This window comes from Lemur catta, chromosome 9 (genome assembly GCF_020740605.2).
Source record: "Lemur catta isolate mLemCat1 chromosome 9, mLemCat1.pri, whole genome shotgun sequence".
NCBI lineage: Eukaryota > Metazoa > Chordata > Mammalia > Primates > Lemuridae > Lemur > Lemur catta.
Genome location: NC_059136.1, coordinates 38,372,449 through 38,392,036, shown reverse-complemented (window position 1 = coordinate 38,392,036; position 19,588 = coordinate 38,372,449). Strand labels below are relative to the sequence as shown.

At 39.5% G+C, this 19,588-nt stretch overlaps 2 protein-coding genes across 4 annotated transcripts in view; one reads left to right on the top strand and one right to left on the bottom strand.

Moving 5' to 3' along the window:
• The window catches only part of TATDN1 (TatD DNase domain containing 1), a 27,954-nt gene extending 19,006 nt beyond the window's left edge, over positions 1-8,948 (bottom strand). Inside the window, exons 1-4 of one of the 3 annotated variants that reach the window (XM_045560517.1) lie at positions 8,881-8,948; positions 4,040-4,105; positions 3,663-3,712; positions 743-806 (exon numbers count right to left, since the gene is read on the bottom strand). In XM_045560517.1, coding sequence (XP_045416473.1) covers positions 743-806; positions 3,663-3,712; positions 4,040-4,105; positions 8,881-8,902 — 202 coding nt within the window. In that variant the 5' untranslated portion in view covers positions 8,903-8,948. The other 2 variants (XM_045560516.1, XM_045560518.1) reach the window with 2 other exon arrangements.
• NDUFB9 (NADH:ubiquinone oxidoreductase subunit B9) lies at positions 8,949-19,588 on the top strand. Its single transcript, XM_045560519.1, has 4 exons — positions 8,949-9,145; positions 13,176-13,368; positions 16,653-16,766; positions 19,365-19,588. The coding sequence occupies exons 1-4, from the start codon at positions 9,045-9,047 to the stop codon at positions 19,494-19,496; spliced, it is 540 nt and encodes a 179-aa protein (XP_045416475.1). The 5' UTR covers positions 8,949-9,044; the 3' UTR covers positions 19,497-19,588.

Here is a 19,588-nt window from a genome sequence, read left to right as displayed (position 1 = left end):
CAAAATGCTTTTTGAGTGACTTAGCAGGTACCTGAACCTGAACCCATGGGAGACACATGGAGTCTTTCTCAGACTCTCATGCAGATTTTACAAACAAAAGGAGGCATCCCTTTTAAAGATGTAAGGACACTAGGTACACAGAGAGGACTGGAAGAGGGCCGATAATGGAGGTGGGAGAACTTTTAAAAGCATAGCTGGTTTGTGGATAAAAAGTAAGGATAAAATATTCTGATACACCTCAAAAACTTCTGGAAGATGATGTCTATAAACCTAAAGTGAGCAATGAGGGATTATATATTACTACTGTATTTGCATTCCTGGGACCCTGCACGGTGTCTGGTCCACATAATACATATTTAATAAAACAATCTTTCACGCTCAAGGTAAAAAATAAATAAATAAAAAGCAACTTATATCTTAAACACATTACAATACACACATACAAATTCCACATCAGAAACACGTGAGTTTAAATTATGTACCTGGAGAACTTTATTCTCAGTAAGTGAAATCTTAAAATAATCTTTGTTAAGTACTAAGGGAAGGTTTTATCAAACATCTCTGATATACCAATGAGTACTTTGAATTTTGTCATCTTAATCATGTCCTATTGAAATCAGTCCATTTTCCTGTTCTTTCTACAGTCAGTGATCCATTATATTGTACCTGAAGCAGTTCTCAGAAAGACTTCTTCAAAATTACTTAATTCATATTTTTTTTGGTAAAAGTAATATGAGGATACCATTTGTTTGTGCCAAATGCAGTGCATCTTTACTGTCTTGTAGATTTCCACCTGTAATCATAAACTGAAATAGAAAGAAATAAAATAAACCAACTTTAATAGTGTATCAACAACAGTTTCCTAAGCAGGACTTCCTGTCACCTCTTTATTCCAGAATGCTTTTTCCTCTATGGCTGTCACACATCTACCCTTCCTTTAAATTTCAGCCAGAGGATCATCTCCTATGTAGACTGGTACCTGACTACCCCTCTACACACAAACACCCACCACAGCTGAAATTTGTCATTCCTCCTTGGTAAAATCTCAAGAGAGAACATACAAAACAAAAGTAGAATTGCAAATGATAAACAGATATTTTCAGACAGCAACTCAAACCTCTAATCTGACTAGACATTAAGTATGTATTCAGGAAACTATATATAGCCATAACTAAATCCTCAACTGTCTATAAAACATAGAATATAAGATATTAATAAAAATGTTGGGAAAACTTTCCTGTCTTTCCTATTTGGCCATGTGTTCCTAGAGGACACAGATCATGTGTTATGAAAGACTGAATAGCTGAATACTTGCAAATTTACAATTTTGTTAATCTAAATCAGTGACTAATTTAAATCAATGATTCAACAGTGTTGATTAGTTCAACCGTTCTCCAAGTATGGTCTGGGAATTCCTAGGAGGTACATGAGGTCAAAACTATTTTCATAATAATACTAAGACACTATCTGTCTTTTTCACTCTCATTCTATCACAAATGCACAGTGAGGTATTCCAGAGGCTCCGTGATGTGTGATAATCACCACAGAGTGACCACACAAACAGATAGGAAAATTCAGCAGACTTCCGTTAACCCAGCCACTAGAGAGACTTGAAAAACTGTATAACAATTCCACTCGTTGCTAATTTTTTTTGTTCTGGAAAATACTTATTTTTCATAAAAATATGCTACTTGTGTTATATAATAGTTTATTGTTATTTTAAAAGAAATTAATAAATATTTTAAAATTTTCTCCACTTTCTAATATAGTACATTATCAATAGGTAAAACCTACATGAACAAAAAAGCTCTTTGGCAGTTTTCCATAATATTAAAAGGTATGAATGGGTTCTAAGACCAAGTAAGAATCACTGAGTTAGTGTATACTGATGAATCATCTGCAGGAAAATTTACAGCTCTTGGCAAATAAGCATACTTCTACAGAGACAGCAATTAGAGGCCACCCAATAGTTAGAATGCCATCTGTTCTAATCTGTTAAAATGAAAACGTCACTGAGGAGCTATTTGCTGATAGTGAGTATTAAGGCAGTGCCACTTAAGGTCTACATTCTTCTAAAGAAGTGATTCAAGCAAGCACACTGATTGTACATTTTTTAAAGCATCCTTTAAGAGTCTCACTAAGCTAAAGTGAAGAATTCATTCTAGGTACACACGTCAAGAGAGAACATACAAAACAAAGGTAGAATTGCAAATGATAAACAGATATTTTCAGACAGCAACTCAAACCTCTAATCTGACTAGACATTAAGTATGTATTCAGGAAACTATATATAGCCATAACTAAATCCTCAACTGTCTGTAAAACATAGAATATAAGATATTAATAAAAATGTTGGGAAAACTTTCTTGTTACTAACATTACCTGATTGTTTGACACCAGACCACATGTCCACATCCAGTACTTCAATTGTGCAAAATAGTTTCTAACTGAGTCTACTTTTTATAACTTTTCCAAATAGTTGAAACAGTTAGGACAAGACTAGAGGGCACCATTTTCTCTCCCAGTGTACAATGATGATGATGATGACATGATGATGGTGGCTTCCATCATATACATAATGAAGGTTTGTTTATGCCAGTTATAATACCAAATGCTTTAAATTCAATATTTTACCTAACCTTCATAAGAAGAACGAAGGGGCTGGAACCCAGGTTTGTGACACCCTAACTGTGCTTTTAACCACTACAATATAGCTGCAAGGTACTGAATTAAATTTCAATTTGGAACCATGCCCAAGTAAAAATCACTCCAGTTCAGTCACTCCTAAGTCAGTAGAGAGTGTGTGTGTGTGTGAGAGAGAGAGAGAGAGAGAGAGAGAGAGAGAGAGAGAGAGAATGAATAGAAATATAAAGGTTAAATTTATATGGCTGACACATGAAAATTTAGGAGTTTGGCATTTCAGTTTGCAGAAAAGCACTATATAAAGTGATTTACCAAGCAGGCAGTGACTGCGTAATGAGAAATCAATGTGACTTTTATCTTTTCATATTTCTTATGAATAATAATAAATATGCAACTCAAAAGCAGTAGCTACCAATTGTCCTGATACCACACTATGGATTTAACCTTATTTCTTATGTGCATGTGTGAGCTAGCTTGCTATTTTAAAAACTAATTTGAGGAAATATCTATTGAAAGAATTTGACACAGAGCTAATATTCACTTGCTTATTAGAACTCTTTAAAAAGTGGTAGAAATTTCATTGTTAAAAAAGTTAAAGTGTCCTCTCAATTATTTAAAATGGTACGCCCATTTAAAAGCTAGACTTGGTGACAGATACATGTCTTTTTGACAATTGCTTAATTATAACAAATGCTAAATTATGTTATAAAATATATTAAAAGTTGCCTCTTAAGAAACCTGGTAATTCACATAGGCTTAAAAATTTTTTTTCGAAGAGATTTTGCTATTTATCACATTTCTGATCACATGAAAGAACTATATATGAGGTTTGTATAATTTAAATTCCTGGGAAGAGAATAATATTTTGATATTTTATTTCTATTAACTTGCTAATATTCCAATGTAGACACTAAATACCCTAAGTGTGGCATTGGCTCTTTACCTTCTACTCTGTAGAACCTTAACTAAAATTTAGTTAAAAAACAAGAAAACTCAAGAATAACAAAAATCAGATGTACCTTTTTAACACCAATCTGGACAGCTCTCCCTATTACATCCTGTAAGTCATCTGTAAAAGACAAACCCCACATTAAGAAAACCTGGTAAATAAAATTTTGACTACTGTTTGTTTGGCTTGTGTATATCATTATTTAAAGTTGTACATATAAAATCATAAACTTCCACAGTTAAGAAGGGCTTGATTAAAACTTTGTTATAATGGGTGCTTTATAACTGTTCATGGTTTACCAATATGTTTCACTTCACAGTTTTATCCAGGATGCAAAATTCTTTATTATTTCAATTGTAAGAGTAGATTATGCTTTTCAAGATCTCCTTGAGGTGGAAAATTTGTCTTCATAGAACAACTATTTCCCTTAATAAAAGAAACATTTACCTTGATGCTTTTGAACCCCCCTATAAATTCCTCTGAACATAGGATCTGTCAGGTTGATACCAATGTCTATGGAAAGCAAAAATAAAATAACTGATTAATCATTGACTCTCTATTTGAAACTTCTACTTTAAATAAAAGCTCCTGTTACTCAACTTTTCATTTACACACTCATCCATTTGAACAATATCAAAGTACCTACCACATGTCAGCTACTGTGCTAGACACGTGGAATACAAAGATGAATTTAAGATACAATTCCTGCTTTCAAGAAACTCACTACAGAATTGGTAAGGCAAACTCATTAATAGACAATTATGAAATATTAGAGGTAAACATTGGTACTATGAGGCACAGAAGAGGAACACCCAACCTAGTCTGGTGGCTGGCTCAGAAGAAGCTTCCAGAAAGAAGTAATCCCTGAACTGAATCTTAAAGGATGAGTTATTGTTAACCAGTGGAAGAGAGGAGACTACAGACAGAGGAAGCAATAGGAGCAAAGCCTCCAGGGTAGGAAACAGCACAGCGCTCATAGAGAGCTACAGGCTGTCTCAGCTGCTGGAAGAACAGTTGGCAAGCAAATGCAGATTGATCAAAAATATTAGGAAAAAATTAAAAATAATACAATAAAAAATAATACAAATAAAAACAATACAGTATAACAACAATTTACATAGCATTTACACTGCATTAGGTATTTAAGGTAATCTAGAGGTGATTTAAAGTATACTTGAGGATGTACATAGATTATATGCAAACACTATGCCATTTTATGTAAGGGACTTGAGCATGTGAGGATTTTGATATCTGCAGGGGCTCTTGGAACCAATCCCCCTTGGATACAGAAGGATGACTGTATAAGGGAGGAGCCAGACCCAGCTATGTTCAGATACTTGTCTTTAAAATACTGGATGAAACAGGAAGCTCTGACAGCTTTCAAGCAGAGGAGTAAGATTTATATTCTGGACATCTCTATCTGGTGTCTTTGTGAAAGGAAGAATTTGAAGGGGACACTGGAATTAGGATGTCTCATTTGGAAACTGGCAAGAATTCATATTTGCAACAATGATAGCTTGAATTAGAGTAATGTAAGTGGAGACACAGAAGAATAAATTATTTCCTTTATTCACCAAATGCTTACAAAGACCAACTCTGTGCCAAATACTATGTAAGGAATTAAGGGATAGAGAAATGAATAAGACCCAACACACTTGGTCCCTACCCTTCAGGTTATCAGACAAACTTTGGGGACTGTCCTTCAGGTAATAGAGCAACTGACTAATAAGAAATAGAGTAATCATGTCCTCGGGGGAGGGTCCTAAGCCCTGCCTAGTTCTGAAAATGACAGGAAAAGAGCTCAAAGATAACTAAACATTCAGATTATCTAGCATCAAGGCAAAGAACAAGTTACATTACTTTAGATAGAATCAAAATTATTACATGAGTCCCAATGTCTCTGAATAAAGGCCTGGCCCATGTCTCATGAAAGCAGTTCACTTTGTCACCTTTTCCTGGGTCTAAAGACAAGACTTTGATTAACCTGAATTTGATGTCAGATACCAGCATCAATTTCCAAGACTCAGCAGAGATTGGCGCTTTCTTCAGATGAGATATGTGTGCCCAAGACTCAACTCCCTGTAACTTAGCAGCACAAGGATTAGTTAATAGCACCTGATAAGGACCCTTCCAACTGAGCAGGAGGGAGTCTTGTAACTGATGTCTCTTCCAGTATACGTAATCACCAGGCTGGAGATGGTGATACTGGAGTTCATGATCTGATTGGAACCTGTAAAAAGATTGTACAACCTTGCACTGATAGATTTTTATAACTTTAATGAGCCCCCAGCAACAAACCAGGAGTTCCCCCCTGTAACTGGGTAGAAGAAAACATTTCCTGGCCTAAGTGCATAGATTGTCCCATAATTTTGTCTGGGGGCTGAAAGTACAATTTGTTTTATCCATTTCCTCCTTTTAGACTCTGAGACTGTCTTTTGAGATAGTGAGAGTCTGGAAAGGAGATCTTGAGATGGGGGGGGGGTGGGGAGAAGGAGGAGCAAGGGGAGAAGGGCAGGCAGTGTGTTAAGCATAATTGGGAAATTATATCATCACATCCACTAAGTGGTTGCTTTTGCTGCCTTCTGTCTTGTCAGAAGAATGTCTTTAGACTTTGATAATGGCTAGGGCTCAGAGGAGCCTGAATGGCATCTAAGAGAGCCAAAACAAAGTCTTTGTTCTTTATAGGCTGTCCAGAGTAAGTAAAAAAATGTAAAAAAATCCCTTTGTTTCCAGAGCATGCCAAAACCACAGGCAACTCCAAAGGAAGGCATACCTGCTGTCTGTATAAATGTCAGCTACTCTAGCCTTTGGCCAGCAGGCAGCCCTCAGGAAGGGACGTAGTTCTGCCTGTTGGGTGGTCAGGCACCTGACAGGGGATCTGATATGATGGTTTCTATCAGAGAGACCACTATGTAGCCTGCCTGATAGGAGCCAGCAGAATTTTTGAGAAAGGATCCATCAGTGTACCAGATAAAATCTGGACTGGGAATGGGGGTCTCCTTTAAGTCTATATGGGGTAAAAGATGGGCATCTGTAAAGACAACACAGTCATGGGGAAAATCTTTTCTTGGTAAAGGCAAAAGGGTGGCTGGATTAAGGAAGTTGCAATAAACCATGGTCAAGTTAGAAGATGAGGAAAAAAGTATCACAATGGAGGTCAATCGGCTGGCTGAAATATGCCGAGTATGGTGAGAGATGAGAAGGGCTTCAGTTGAATGAGGAACATACAGAGTGAGAGGGGATCCTATTATTATTTTTTTGGTAGCCTTAATGAGGGTGGAGGTGGCAGGGTGGCAGTCTTTGGGCCACTGAGTCTAACTGTTGACTATAATACCCAATGGACTGACTGCTATCCCCATGGAGCTGAGTTAGGACTCCCCTTCCTTCTGTTCATGGACAAAAAGGGAAGGGGAAATAATAATTTGGGTGTCCTAGAGTAAGAGGTGACGCTAATTGATCTTTCGGGTTCACAAAGTGCTTTCTTTTAGTCTCAGCCAGAGGCTGTGCCTCCTGGCCTGCAGGTTGCAACCCATCAGAAGAAATAAAGTTCTCCTCTCCAAATTTATAGACCTCATGATTTTAAGTCAACCAGTAGAATGGCAAAGCACAAGAAATTATCATTTGGTTTCTTTACAAGTAGGGAAGGAAATTAGATAAAGAAGGGGACAGACTGAGAAAATTAACCCAGTGAAATTTTCTGCCTAAAATAATCTTTCACAGAGATTCAGTCTGTGGTAACCTACTGTCATTGATCATTAGGAAAATGGAAATGGTTTGCATCTCTTCTAGTCCATTTCCCCTTTGTGCAGTGTAAAAGAAATAATTATTCTCGACACATATTAAAGACCATAAGGAAGCCTTTATTCAAGAAGGACTAGTGCAATGAGGGTTTTGCAGAAAGAGAGAGATTGGGCTCAACTCTGAATACAAGGACAAGTAAGGATTTATAGCTACCAAATAGGATGGGTATCAGCAGACAAAAAATTACTGAGGAAATATCAGAGGTAAGGGAGGATTCTCACTTAACCCAACCTGACGGACTCTTGCTGAAGGCAGGCCAGAGTGATAGGATATACAAGACGGGAGATAAGGAATTGATCAGGGATTTTCACTAAACTGATCCAGTAGAATTCTTCCTAAAACTGGACCCAGTGGGCCAAGGACAGAGCTCAAGGTCAGAGCCTAGTCAAGAAGCCAGCTCAGGACAGTCTGATTCAGGTTTAGTCAAGGAGAGAGTCTTTGTCAGCAGCAAAGAGATTAGAATTTTTCCAAAGCAATCTTTTACTAGAAGACAAAGTGAAAAATATATGGAACTGAAAAGTAGGCAAATTTAACACGTAAACATTTATGCCTCTAATTTTAAAAGGTAATTGAAGATTAGCTTGGAGACTCAATTTATGAAGCCATTCTTTGCCCTCTCTCACCCTAATAGGAATGGATGTTAAATGGGATGCTAAATTGTTTTCTACAATGCCTTCCCTGAGGGAGATGCTGGTTGAGATCAATTCCAGGTGATACAACTTCTTCCTAGAACAGTCCTCTGAAGGGTCAGTTGTTCAGGCTCTGATTCAGTGTACTTAAACTTCTAAATTCAGGTTTCGAAGCAAGCGTGTCTTGGGCTTTAAAATAATCTGCACTGGCTCAGCCACCAATTTCTTCCTTTTTCTGTGAGAATCTCTCATATCGGTGACATATAGTCCTTTTCTTTCTGACATATGATTTGCCTAAAGTGCATCCCTTAGCCAGTTATTACAGCTGCTTCTATCCTTTGATGAATAGGGTGTTTTACCTAAGCTAGGAGGTTTGGTGGCAAATATCTTCTTTTCCTGGACTCAATGTCTGTTTCTCCTCTTATTCATGTCTGTTTCTCCTCTTATACTTAATGGCCTCTGAGATATAAATCACCTCCTTACCCCCCTACCCACCAGCAAACACCGGCACAGTGATTAAGAAAAGTTAAAATAGAAGGACCAAAGAAAAGTTCGAATTGATGTACTGGATTTTGAGGGGTTGTTTTCTTCCTCTTTTTAAAACTGACTACAACACACACGTTAAAAAGAGCCCAAATCATAACCATGCTTGTGAATTTTCACAAATAAATACACACTCGTGAATCCAGGACCTAGATCAAGAACCAGAACATTCATTACCAGCATCCACCCAGAAGCCTCCCCGCACTCTTTTCCATTGAGTGGCCCTTCCAACCTTTAAAAAGCCGGAGAGTGCAAGTCCTGGGCCCCCTAGCCTTGGTTAGCGACATGCAAGAACCGGGAAAACGCTCCTCTTACCAATAAACTTGAAGCGAGTCATGACTGTTGCCGTAGGACCTCCCCGGCGGAAGCGGAAGTGGCAGGCAGCAGCTCCGCCCTTCCAGCCGGCTCGCTCGGTGCCGTAGCCCCAGGCTTCCGGTTTCCCGGCAGCGCGTGCGGCCGCTGAAGGTGAGCGGGCCGTCATGGCGTTCTCAGCGCCGGCGGCCTACCTGACTCATCAGCAGAAGGTGTTGAGGCTTTATAAGCGGGCGCTACGCCACCTCGAGTCGTGGTGCATACACAGGTGGGAGAGGGGGAACCAGGGCCTGGGAGGGAGGTGATCTCGGGGACTCTATGGACGCTAAGAAGCGCCAGGGGACTGGGCGGCTCAAGGACTTCAGGGACACATTAGAAGACGGCCTCTCGCCCCACAGAGGCCGCCCATAGACCCGGGTTCGAATCCAGGCTCACCGCCCATAGCTGCGAGACCTTGTAGAGTTGCTTATCTGGTCCGGGTCTCAGTTTTCTATAAAGTAAAACAGGACGCAGCGCAAAGGTTGCTTGGAGATTAAATGAAATAAAGGAATGTGTCTAAAACTGTAATGTCACAGGTCCGGTGCTCACAAAATGATACCTTTATGATCTCGTATTAACAATAATAATATGTGCAAAACATATTATGTTGTTTAGTCTGCAAAACAACTCTAGGAGTTAGGGATTATTTTAGCCTTATTTTACAGATGAGGAGATAGGCACAGAGAATAATTTGTGCAAGGCCATAGAGCTAGCTGGTAGCCAAGCCACTATTAAAACTTAAGTATGACTCCACAGCATTATCGTTGTCCCACCCCTCCTATCAACTTTTCTCTTTTTAGCTTCATCCAGTCCTTTTCATTACCCTCAAGTCTTTCTCACCTCCCACATAGTTCCATTCTTTCCTCCTTTATACATCTGAGACTAACTAGTCTTAGAACATAGTGTTAAAATATATAGATGTGCATGACCTAAATGCAATGCAGGGTGGGCTGACAACCCCAGATGTGTGAATGCCAGGCCCCCACTCTTGTCAGAGTTTTAAAACCTAGTTTCAAGAGAAGGGCTTCTGGGAAAAGCCTGTAAGTGATGGAAAACTGAGTAGGCCTGAAAGAGTTGCAGAGGATATCCTTGAAGTCCAGATTGCATATCTGTGATTATTAGAAAGTCATGGACGTACTTCTCTTTGCTAGGCAAGAAGATGGCCATGTACAGGGTTGTTAGTTTCTTCCCTGAGTTTTCCTTATTCATTTATTTGACAAAATTTGCAATTCAGGTTCTATGATGGATGCCAAATAAATAAAAGTTAGTAAATGCTTTTTTGAGCTGCGGCAGCTCATGGATTAGTGGGGAAAATGGACACATAAACAAATAGATAACAGAATTGTAGTATCAGTCAGTCTTATAAAGATGAAGGAAGTCAAGCCTTTAAGAATTTAGATATCTCAACACAAAGAAATGATAAAAGTTTGGGGTGATGACTATCCTAATTACCCTGATTTGATCATAACTCATTGTATGCATGTGTCAAAATATCACATGTATCCCATAAGTATTTACAATTATTAGGTCATTAAATATGAAGTGTCTGATTTCAAATCAAAAGTGTAGTTTCTTATATCTCAAACAATAAGCAGTACAGTTAATCAAAGTATACACCTAAACTGTCCACACAGTTTTGCCATCTTAATGGTATCTTGTTTATGCCAGCAGCGAAGAAACCTGGAGAGCGAGTGGCAATGAAATCATGAAAGGCATTTTCTACAGCTTATTGAGAACGAAATATTTTTCCTTGCAAGAAGTGGTCCAAAAACTGGAAGAAGTGCTAGTCAGTTGGTGCAGGGTCTGATGAATATGGTGGATGACAGAGAGTTTCCAAGTCCAGATGCTATAGTTTGAGCAGCATTGTTTATGCGACATGTGGTCAGTCGAGCATTGTCTTGCAAGAGGATTGGCCTGTCTCTGTTGACCAATCTGGACTGCTTAATCGCCAGCATCCTCATCATTTCATCTAATTGGTTGCAGTAGACATCTGCTGTAATAGATTGTTCAGGTTTCATATAGCTATGGTGGATAATACCAGTGCTGGACCATCAAACAGACACCATTAGTTTTTTTGGTGACTATTCAGTTTTAGACTATGTTTTGGCACTTCATCTTTATTCTAACCATGTGCCAAACGCCTGCAATTGTCAAAAAGAATCCATTTTTCATCACATGTAACAATACCGTGTAGAATTGGTTCACCTTTATTTCATGACTGCAAAGAAAGGCAAGCTTTGAGATGATTTCTTATCTCATGCTTAATTCATTCAGAACCTATCTATCCAGCTTCTATACCTTGCTGATTTGTTTCAAATGGTCCAATATTGTTGGAAAAGTAACATCAAACCTTGCTGCTAATTCATGCGTAGGTTGAGATGGATTTGCTTCCACTATAGCTTTCAGCTCATCATTATCCACCTTGGTCTCAGGTTGCCCACGTGACTTATTTTCAAGATGAAAATCACTGGAACAGAGCTCAAACCATTGACATACTGTGCATTTATTAGCCACATCCTTCCCAAACGCTTCATTGATATTTCAAGCTGCCTGCACTGCATTGGTTCCACAATAGAACTCATATTCAAAAATAACACGAATTTTTGACTTATCCATGGTTTCACAAAATTGCTCTAAAAAAAATTTGAAAGATAATCACAAGCCAAAACATGCATTTGCAAGACCGAGGATGTACCTTCACAATAAAAATAAAATAAATGTCAGAGTGAAATGTCAAGAGATATCAACTGTAAAACTTAGTACTTAAGGAAACCGGACATTTCATACTTAATAATCTTAATATTATGTATCAATTTTTAAAAGTTAAACATAAAAAAAAAAAGAATTCTGGTAATTCCTGAACTACAGCTGGGAATATTGAAGTCCATAGCCCTGGAGAAAATGATAAAACTAGCTACTATGACAGCACCAGCTTAGCATTTTTAAAATCTGACATTTTTCTCAGTCCTTGCTTGAATTCCTTCCTCCATTTGCCCTCATAGTGCTATCTGTTCTCCATGGTTCCATTCCAGGCCCTCTGTATTGCTGTATTTACTTTGGGCAGCCTCATTTAATGCTGGGACTTGAGTTGCCACCTATGCTTATGTGTCTTTAGAGCTGTAGTTGCAATTATTTGTTAGATTACCTACTGTTCTCTGAAACTCAATTTGTCTAAATTCTTTAAAAGAAACTCGTCTTCTTTTCAATCCGCCATTCTGATTCTCTTCCCAGATTCCTTGCTTCAGCTACTGGCCCTATTAGCGATTCAGTTACTAAGCTTTAAGTCTCAGAATTTTTACCACTTACTCCTCTGCCAATAACACACATACACTGTGTATAATTGGACACTGATTTTTGTAAATTCTCTTTCCAGTGCAATAATATTAGTAACTGACATTATTGAGCACTTGGGATATACCAAGCACTTTGTGAAATGTGTTGATGTGTTTTAGCTCTAAGTCAACCCAAGGTATACAGACATTGTCATTAACACTGTTTTATAGAGGAGGAACCCATGGCCAAGAGACAGTAAGTAACTTATCCCAGATTACACAGCTAGTGGCAGAGCTAAGATTCAAGCCTGTGCAGTCTGACTTAAGAGTCTCATAACTTGGTAATCTACATGTCTCCTGTCTCCATTCTGTCAGCACCACCGCTGCCAGCTTCAGGTCCTTGTATCTGTGGCCTGGATTATTGTTAAAGCCTCATAACTGATCTCTTCCCACAGTTTCTTCAGAACCTGACAGCAACTTGGCTAAGGTCACACGACTAGTGTCGGTCAGGATTCAAGCCCAGCTCTATATGATTTGAGCAATAATGTTTGTACCATATAACACCTCCTTATCATCTTTGTTATCTCCAAAATTTAGCACAGTGCCTAGCACTAGATAGAAGGAAATGGAATAAGTTGTCACTGGATAAGTGTTGACTGATCCTACAGAGGCTGTAGCTTTTCTCTTAATTGCCAGTTCTCTTTTTCTTTTTTTGTTTAAATCATCATTCCCTTGTTGGAGGAGAGGAGAAAAATAGTTAGGCTGTATTTATTAATAATACAGTATTTTTTTGTTGCTGATGTTTGGCAGGCTGCAGAGGAAGCAATTATAATGATATGGCTGCTCCATTGACAGGGTTCAGGGAGGTGCCAGGATGTTCCATACTCATCCAGAAGGTATTAGTAGGAGTGCAGCCTCCTGTCAGGCGGTGATACTGCCCACTTGAGTAGATAACATTTCTAATCTCCAAAATCATTTTGGTTTAAGGGACAAATACCGGTACTTTGCTTGTTTGATGAGAGCCCGGTTTGAAGAACACAAGAATGAAAAGGATATGAGGAAGGCCACCCAGCTGCTGAGGGAGGCAGAGGAAGAATTCTGGTTCTCTCAGCATCCACAGCCATATATCTTCCCCGACTCTCCTGGGGGTACCTCATATGAGAGATACGAGTGCTACAAGGTAGGTGAGGTTTACAGTGGCAGCTGTCTCCTGAGAGCCATATAAACCACTTGCTCTTTGAGGGGTAGCAATGAGATTTCCTTTATGACAATTGTTAGATACTACAGGCATACCTCATTTTATTGTACTTTATTGTGCTTTGCAGATACTGACTTTTTACAAATTGAAGGTTTGTGGAAACCCTGTGTCAAGCAAGTCTGTTGGCACCATTTTTTCAACAGCATGTGCTCACTTTGTGTCTGTGTGTCACATTTTGGCAATTCTCTCAATACTAATATTTCATACTTTTTCATTCTATTATGGTGATCTGTGATCATTCATCTTTGATGTTACTGTTGTTTTGGGGGACCACAAACTATGCCCATATAAGACAGTGGACTTAATGGATAAATACTGTGTGTGTTCTGATTATTCCACCAATTAGCTGTTGCCTTCTCTCTCTCCCTCTCCCTAGGGCTTCCTATTCCCTGAGACATAGCAGTATTGAAATTAGTCCAATTAAAAACCCTACAATGGCCTCTAAATGTTTAAAGGAAAGGAAGAGTCATATGTCTCTCACTTTAAATCAAAAGCTAGAAATGATTAAGCTTAGGGAGGAAGGCATGTCAAAAGCTAAGATAGGCAGAAAGCTAGGCCTCTTGTGCCAAATAGTTAGCCAAGTTGTGAATGCAAAGGAAAAGTTTTTCAAGGAAACTAAAAGTGCTACTCCAGTAAACACACAAATGATAAGAAGCAAAATAGCCTTATTGCTGATATGAAGAAAGTTTGAGTGGTCTGGATACAAGATCGAACCAGGTAAACATCGCCTTAAGCCAAAGTGTAATCCAAAGCCAGGCCCTAACTCTCTTCAATTTTGTGAAGGCTGAGAGAGGTGAGGAGGCTGCAGAAGAAAAGTTTGAATCTAGCAGAGTTTGGTTCATGAGGTTTAAGGAAAGAAGCCTAAAATCATAAAAGTGCAAGGTGAAGCAGTAAGTGCTGATGCAGTAGCTGCAGCAAGTTATCCAGAAGATTCAGCTAAGATAATGGATGAAGGTGGCTATGCTAACAAATTTTCATTGTAGAGAAACAGCCTTTTTTTTTTTCCTTTTTTTTTTTTTAGACAGAGTCTCGCTCTGTTACCCAGGCTAGAGTGCCGTGGTGTCAGCCTAGCTCACAGCAACCTCAAACTCCCAGGTTTAAGCAGTCCTTCTGCCTCAGCCTCCCGAGTAGCTGGGACTACAGGCATGTGCCACTATGCCCGGCTGATTTTTGTCTATATATATTTTTAGCTGTCCAGATCATTTTTTTCTATTTTTAGTGGAGTCAGGGGTCTCGCTCTTGCTCAGGCTGGTCTCGAACTCCTGACCTCGAGCAATCCTCCCTCCTTAGCCTCCCAGAGTGCCAGGATTACAGGCGTGAGCCACCGTGCCAGCCAAGAAACACCCTTTTATTTGAAGAAGACGCCATCTAGGGGACTTTTATAGCTAAAGAGGAGAAGTCAGTGCCTGGCTTCAAAACCTCAAAGAACAGGCTGACTCTCTTGTTAGGGGCTAATGCAGCTGATGCCTTTAAGTTGAAGCTAATGTTCATTTACCATGCCAAAAATCCTAGGGCTCTTAAGAATTATACTAAATCTACTCTGCCCGTGCTCTATAAATGGAACAACAAAGTCTGGATAACAGCACATCTGTATACAGCATGGTTCACTGAATATTTTAAGCCCACTGTTGAGACCTCCACTCAGAAAAAAAGATTCCTTTTATTACTGCTCACTGATAATGCACCTAGTCACCCAAGAGCTCTAATGGAAATGTACAAGGAGATTAATGTTGTTTTCATGGCTGCTAAGACAACATCCATTCTGTGGCCCACAAATCAAGGATTAATTTCAACTTGGAAGTTTTGTTATTTAAGAAATACATTTTACAGGGCTATAGCTACCCATAGATGGGGATTCCTCTGATGGATTTGGGCAAAATAAATTGAAAACCTTCTGGGAAAGTTTCACCATTCTATATGCCATTTAGAACATATTTGACTTATGGGAGGAGGTCAAAATTTCAACATTAACAGGAGTTTGGAAGAAGTTGTTTCTGACCCTGTGGATGACTTTGAGGAGTTCCAGACTTCAGTAGAGGAAGCAACTGCAAATGTGATAGAAATAGTGGGAGAAGTAGAATTAGAAGTGGAGCCTGAAGATGTGACTGAATCTCATGATAGAACTTGAATACGTTAGGAGTTGCTTCTTATGGATGAGTAAAGAAAGTGGTTTCTTGAAATGGATTTCCTTGTGAAGATTCTGTGAATATTGTTGAAATAACAACAAAGGAGTTACAGCAGTACATAAACTTAGTTGATAAAGCAGTGGCAGGGTTTGAAAGGACTAACTCCAATTTTGCAAGAAGTTTTACTCTGGGTAAAATGCCATCAAACAGTGTCTATCACATGCTACAGAGAAATCTTATGTGAAAGGAAGAGTCAGTTGATGTAGCAAACTTCATTGTTTTATTTTAAGAAATTGCCACAACCACCCCAACTCTCAGCAACCACCACCCTGATCAGTCAGCAGCCATCAACATTGATGTAAAATCCTCCATCAGCAAAAAGATTATGATTCGCTGAAGGTTCAAATGATCATTAACAGATTTAGCAATAATGTATTTTTAAGTTGTGTACATTTTTAGGACATAATGCTATTGCACACTTAATAGACTGCAGTATAATGTAAATATAACTTTTATGTGTACTGAGAAACCAAAAAATTTGTGTGCCTTTATTGTGGTACTCACTTTATTGCAGTGATCTGGAACTGAAACCACAGTATCTCCAAGGCATGCCTGTACTTTTTTTCAGGTATCAGTTTTCTCTCTCTTACACATCATAAAGATTTTCTTTCAAATTCAGCTCAAGGTCTTGCAGTATACTTTTTGGCAGAGCAAAGTTATTATTGGGTAAGTAACTCATTTTAGGACCTTAAAGTTAACCAACTTGGATTGATGCTTAGTATTTCTGAGATACTATAGGTAATAGTTACAAGTAACATAAACCACTCTGGATATCTAGAAAAGCCAGGCAGAGGAGGAATGATCCAGTTCTCTTTGGACTGATGCTGCTGCTGTTTTTCAGCCAGAGGCTCTTTCTTTGGTTTCTGCTTGTTCCCTGCTGTTCATTGCTTAGAAACAGCCTAATAGTTGCAAATGGTTATAAAAACTCACCTTGATGTTTGTCCTTATCTCCTGAGCAGGCCCTGTGAGTGACATGTAAGGTATCCTTTGGAATGACACCATGATTTCCTCTCCTAACAGCTTCCAGAGTGGTGCTTAGATCACTGGCATCCTTCTGAGAAGGCAATGTATCCTGATTACTTTGCCAAGAGAGAACAGTGGAAAAAGCTGCGGAGGGAAAGCTGGGAGCGAGAGGTGCGTCTTACTTGCCCTTGACCATATAGCTTGGCCACATGGACGGAGTCGGGTTTTACTCCTCACATGCAGAGGTTCAGATTCCAGCCATGACAGTTATTCTGGCCCCTTGCTTCTCAGATATATTTTAATTTCTGAGTGTGCTCAATTTAACACTTACAACCGTCTTACAAATAGGTTTAAATGCATTCCCTGTTCTTTTTGGCTTTTCTCTTCTCTGATTTTGCTTCTCTCCTTTGCCTGACCTTCTTGCTGTACCCGACTACCCCTTAACCTTCTTCTCCACTAGAGCCTTAGGCATTTTTTAGTTGTGTTATGGCCAGAGTTAACATTTTTAAAAGCTCAGTCTTGCTATAGTGTGAAGAATATATTGGAGAGGGCAAGAGGAGGAATATTGAAATTATTGCAGTAGTTTAGTCAAAAAAGGTTTCTAACGACCAGCACTAGGGGGGACACAGTAGATATGGAAGGAGTTAGATTCGGGATGTCTTTTGGAGGGATATAAAGATTGATTGCATGTGAAGGACAGGTGAAGGGCAGGGAGGAATCCAGCGTGGTTTCCAGGTGTTAAGCCTTCACATCTGGATCTTGGTGGTGGTACTTATTGAGATAGGGAGACTGGGGACACAGAGCATGTGATAGGTATTGGGACAATCAGGCATTGTTTTGAAAGTGTGAAGTTTGAGACTCCTGTGAGACATCAAAGGCAGATGTCAGTAGGCAGTTTTGGAACTCCAAGGGGAAATTTTGCCTAGAAACAGAACTTTCACTTTTTTTTTTTTTTTGAGACAGAGTCTCACTTTGTTGCCTAGCTAGAGTGAGTGCTGTGGCGTCAGCCTAGCTCACAGCAACCTCAAACTCCTGGGCTCAAGCGATCCTACTGCCTCAGCCTCCCGAGTAGCTGGGACTACAGGCATGCGCCACCATGCCCGGCTAATTTTTTCTATATACATTTTTAGTTGTCCAGATAATTTATTTCTATTTTTAGTAGAGACGGGGTCTCGCTTCATGCTGGTCTCGAACTCCTGACCTCGAGCGATGCACCCACCTAGGCCTCCCAGAGGGCTAGGATTACAGGCGTGAGCCACTGCGCCCGGCCTCACATTTTTAGTTGTTTTAAAAGCCATGGAGAGATATGTGGAATCCTCAGAAGAGAGTGTAGAGAAGAAAGAAAAGGAGAAAGATCTTTCTCCACTATAATTGGACAAAAAAATGTATATAAATGCCTTACGGTTAGAAGTTTTAAAGATGACAGACTTCTGTATGATAGCTTCTAATCTTTTATTGAAATAAGAGGAAAAGCTAAAAAGAAGTGGGTCCAGTGTGTTTGGAGAATGTGGGAGAAGTGTGATAGTCTTGGGGAGGGGAGTAGGATGGCCAGGTGGTGGTGAAGGCCCATCTGGAGTTGAGAACAATGAATGTGTTATGACACCGGTTTGTTCCAGAAATTTTTTTCTCTTTAGCAATATTAAGTAGTACAGGTGCAGGCTTGAAGGTAGGTGGTTCGGTTTGTCCATTGCCCAGAGAAAGTGACAACTTGAGGTTATTCAAAAGGGAGCGTTTGTCATGAAGGAACCTAAGCTGGATAAACAAAGGTAGTAAAGACAGAGGAGGCTGATGCAGGGGGGAAGGGCAGGTTGGGTGGGAGGATCTATGACTTGTTTCATCTGTGTGAGTTTCAGGGGGGTATTTAAGCAAATGAGCTGGAAATGGGAGGGGGTAGTTGGATAGCAGGATATTTGAATTCATGGTTTTGGAAGTTGTTCTGGTGAGGTCCAGGATGTTGACCTTTGGAAGTCTTTGGCCAATGTAGAGTGGATGGAAGGTCATTGTGACCAAGGTAGGCAGCGTTTTGTAAATGTCTCAGCATTTAAAAGCTTGAAGTATATTTATTCACGGGTAACAGCAGGTTCATTCTGCAGTGGATCACCATGATTATTTTTTTGCTCAAGTGCATTTCTCTGTTACTTATTCCAGTGCTTCAACATTATTAGACAACACACGTGTTTGGAGGCCCAGAGCAACCACAATCCAGAATGCATTATTCTAGATGGAGCTTCAGCTCTTAGGTCTCCTCCCCTGCTAGGACATTTATCTTGGAGAGCACTAGAACTGGGAGTAGCCGGGCACCTTCAGGCAGAACTGAGCACATTTTTACATGTGATTTCATGTTATTTCTTGTCCTGGTTGCTATGTAGGGGACCTTTCTGATTATAATCTCCAATATGTAATGAACTGAAGTTTTTTAATGGTGCTTTTGGACAACACTTAGCTGAGACACAAAAACAAATGTGTTTCTGGGGGAGAGGTGAAGAACAATGACAAGGGGAATTGAAATGGTAATTGTCGTGTTTTGCTTTAAGCAAAATAATACGAGGGGTAGGAGGGTTTTTTTAGCTTTGCTGTTTTAAAGAATGGGAAAACCCTTATAGGAGAAAAGCTTTTCTGTCTGAGTAAAAGTACAGGTATATATAAAAAACACTTTTCAACACTGAGATTAGGTAGTGTGTGACACCCCATAAAGTTGACACTTCGCTGCAGTAGACAGATTGACAGTCAGTGAGACTCCTTTGGTAATTGTTCCTTGTCTCCTTCTAGGTTAAGCAGCTAGAGGAGGAAACCCCACCTGGTGGTCCTCTGACTGAAGCTTTGCCCCCTGCCAGAAAGGAAGGTGATTTGCCCCCACTGTGGTGGCATATTGTGACCAGACCCAGGGATCGGCCTGTGTAGAGAGAGAAAGAGAGACCTCACTGTTCATGCTTGCAAGTGAAATAAGTTACAGAACATACACACACTTGCCCTAATAAAAATAACTGAAATGA

Excerpts from the sequence above, each read along its gene's own strand:
- NDUFB9 (XM_045560519.1), top strand. The coding sequence starts at position 9,045 with ATGGCGTTCTCAGCGCCGGCGGCCTACCTGACTCATCAGCAGAAGGTG. Across the intron at positions 13,369-16,652 it reads AGAGATACGAGTGCTACAAG|CTTCCAGAGTGGTGCTTAGA; the intron begins GTAGGTGAGGTT and ends CTCTCCTAACAG. Across the intron at positions 16,767-19,364 it reads GGGAAAGCTGGGAGCGAGAG|GTTAAGCAGCTAGAGGAGGA; the intron begins GTGCGTCTTACT and ends GTCTCCTTCTAG.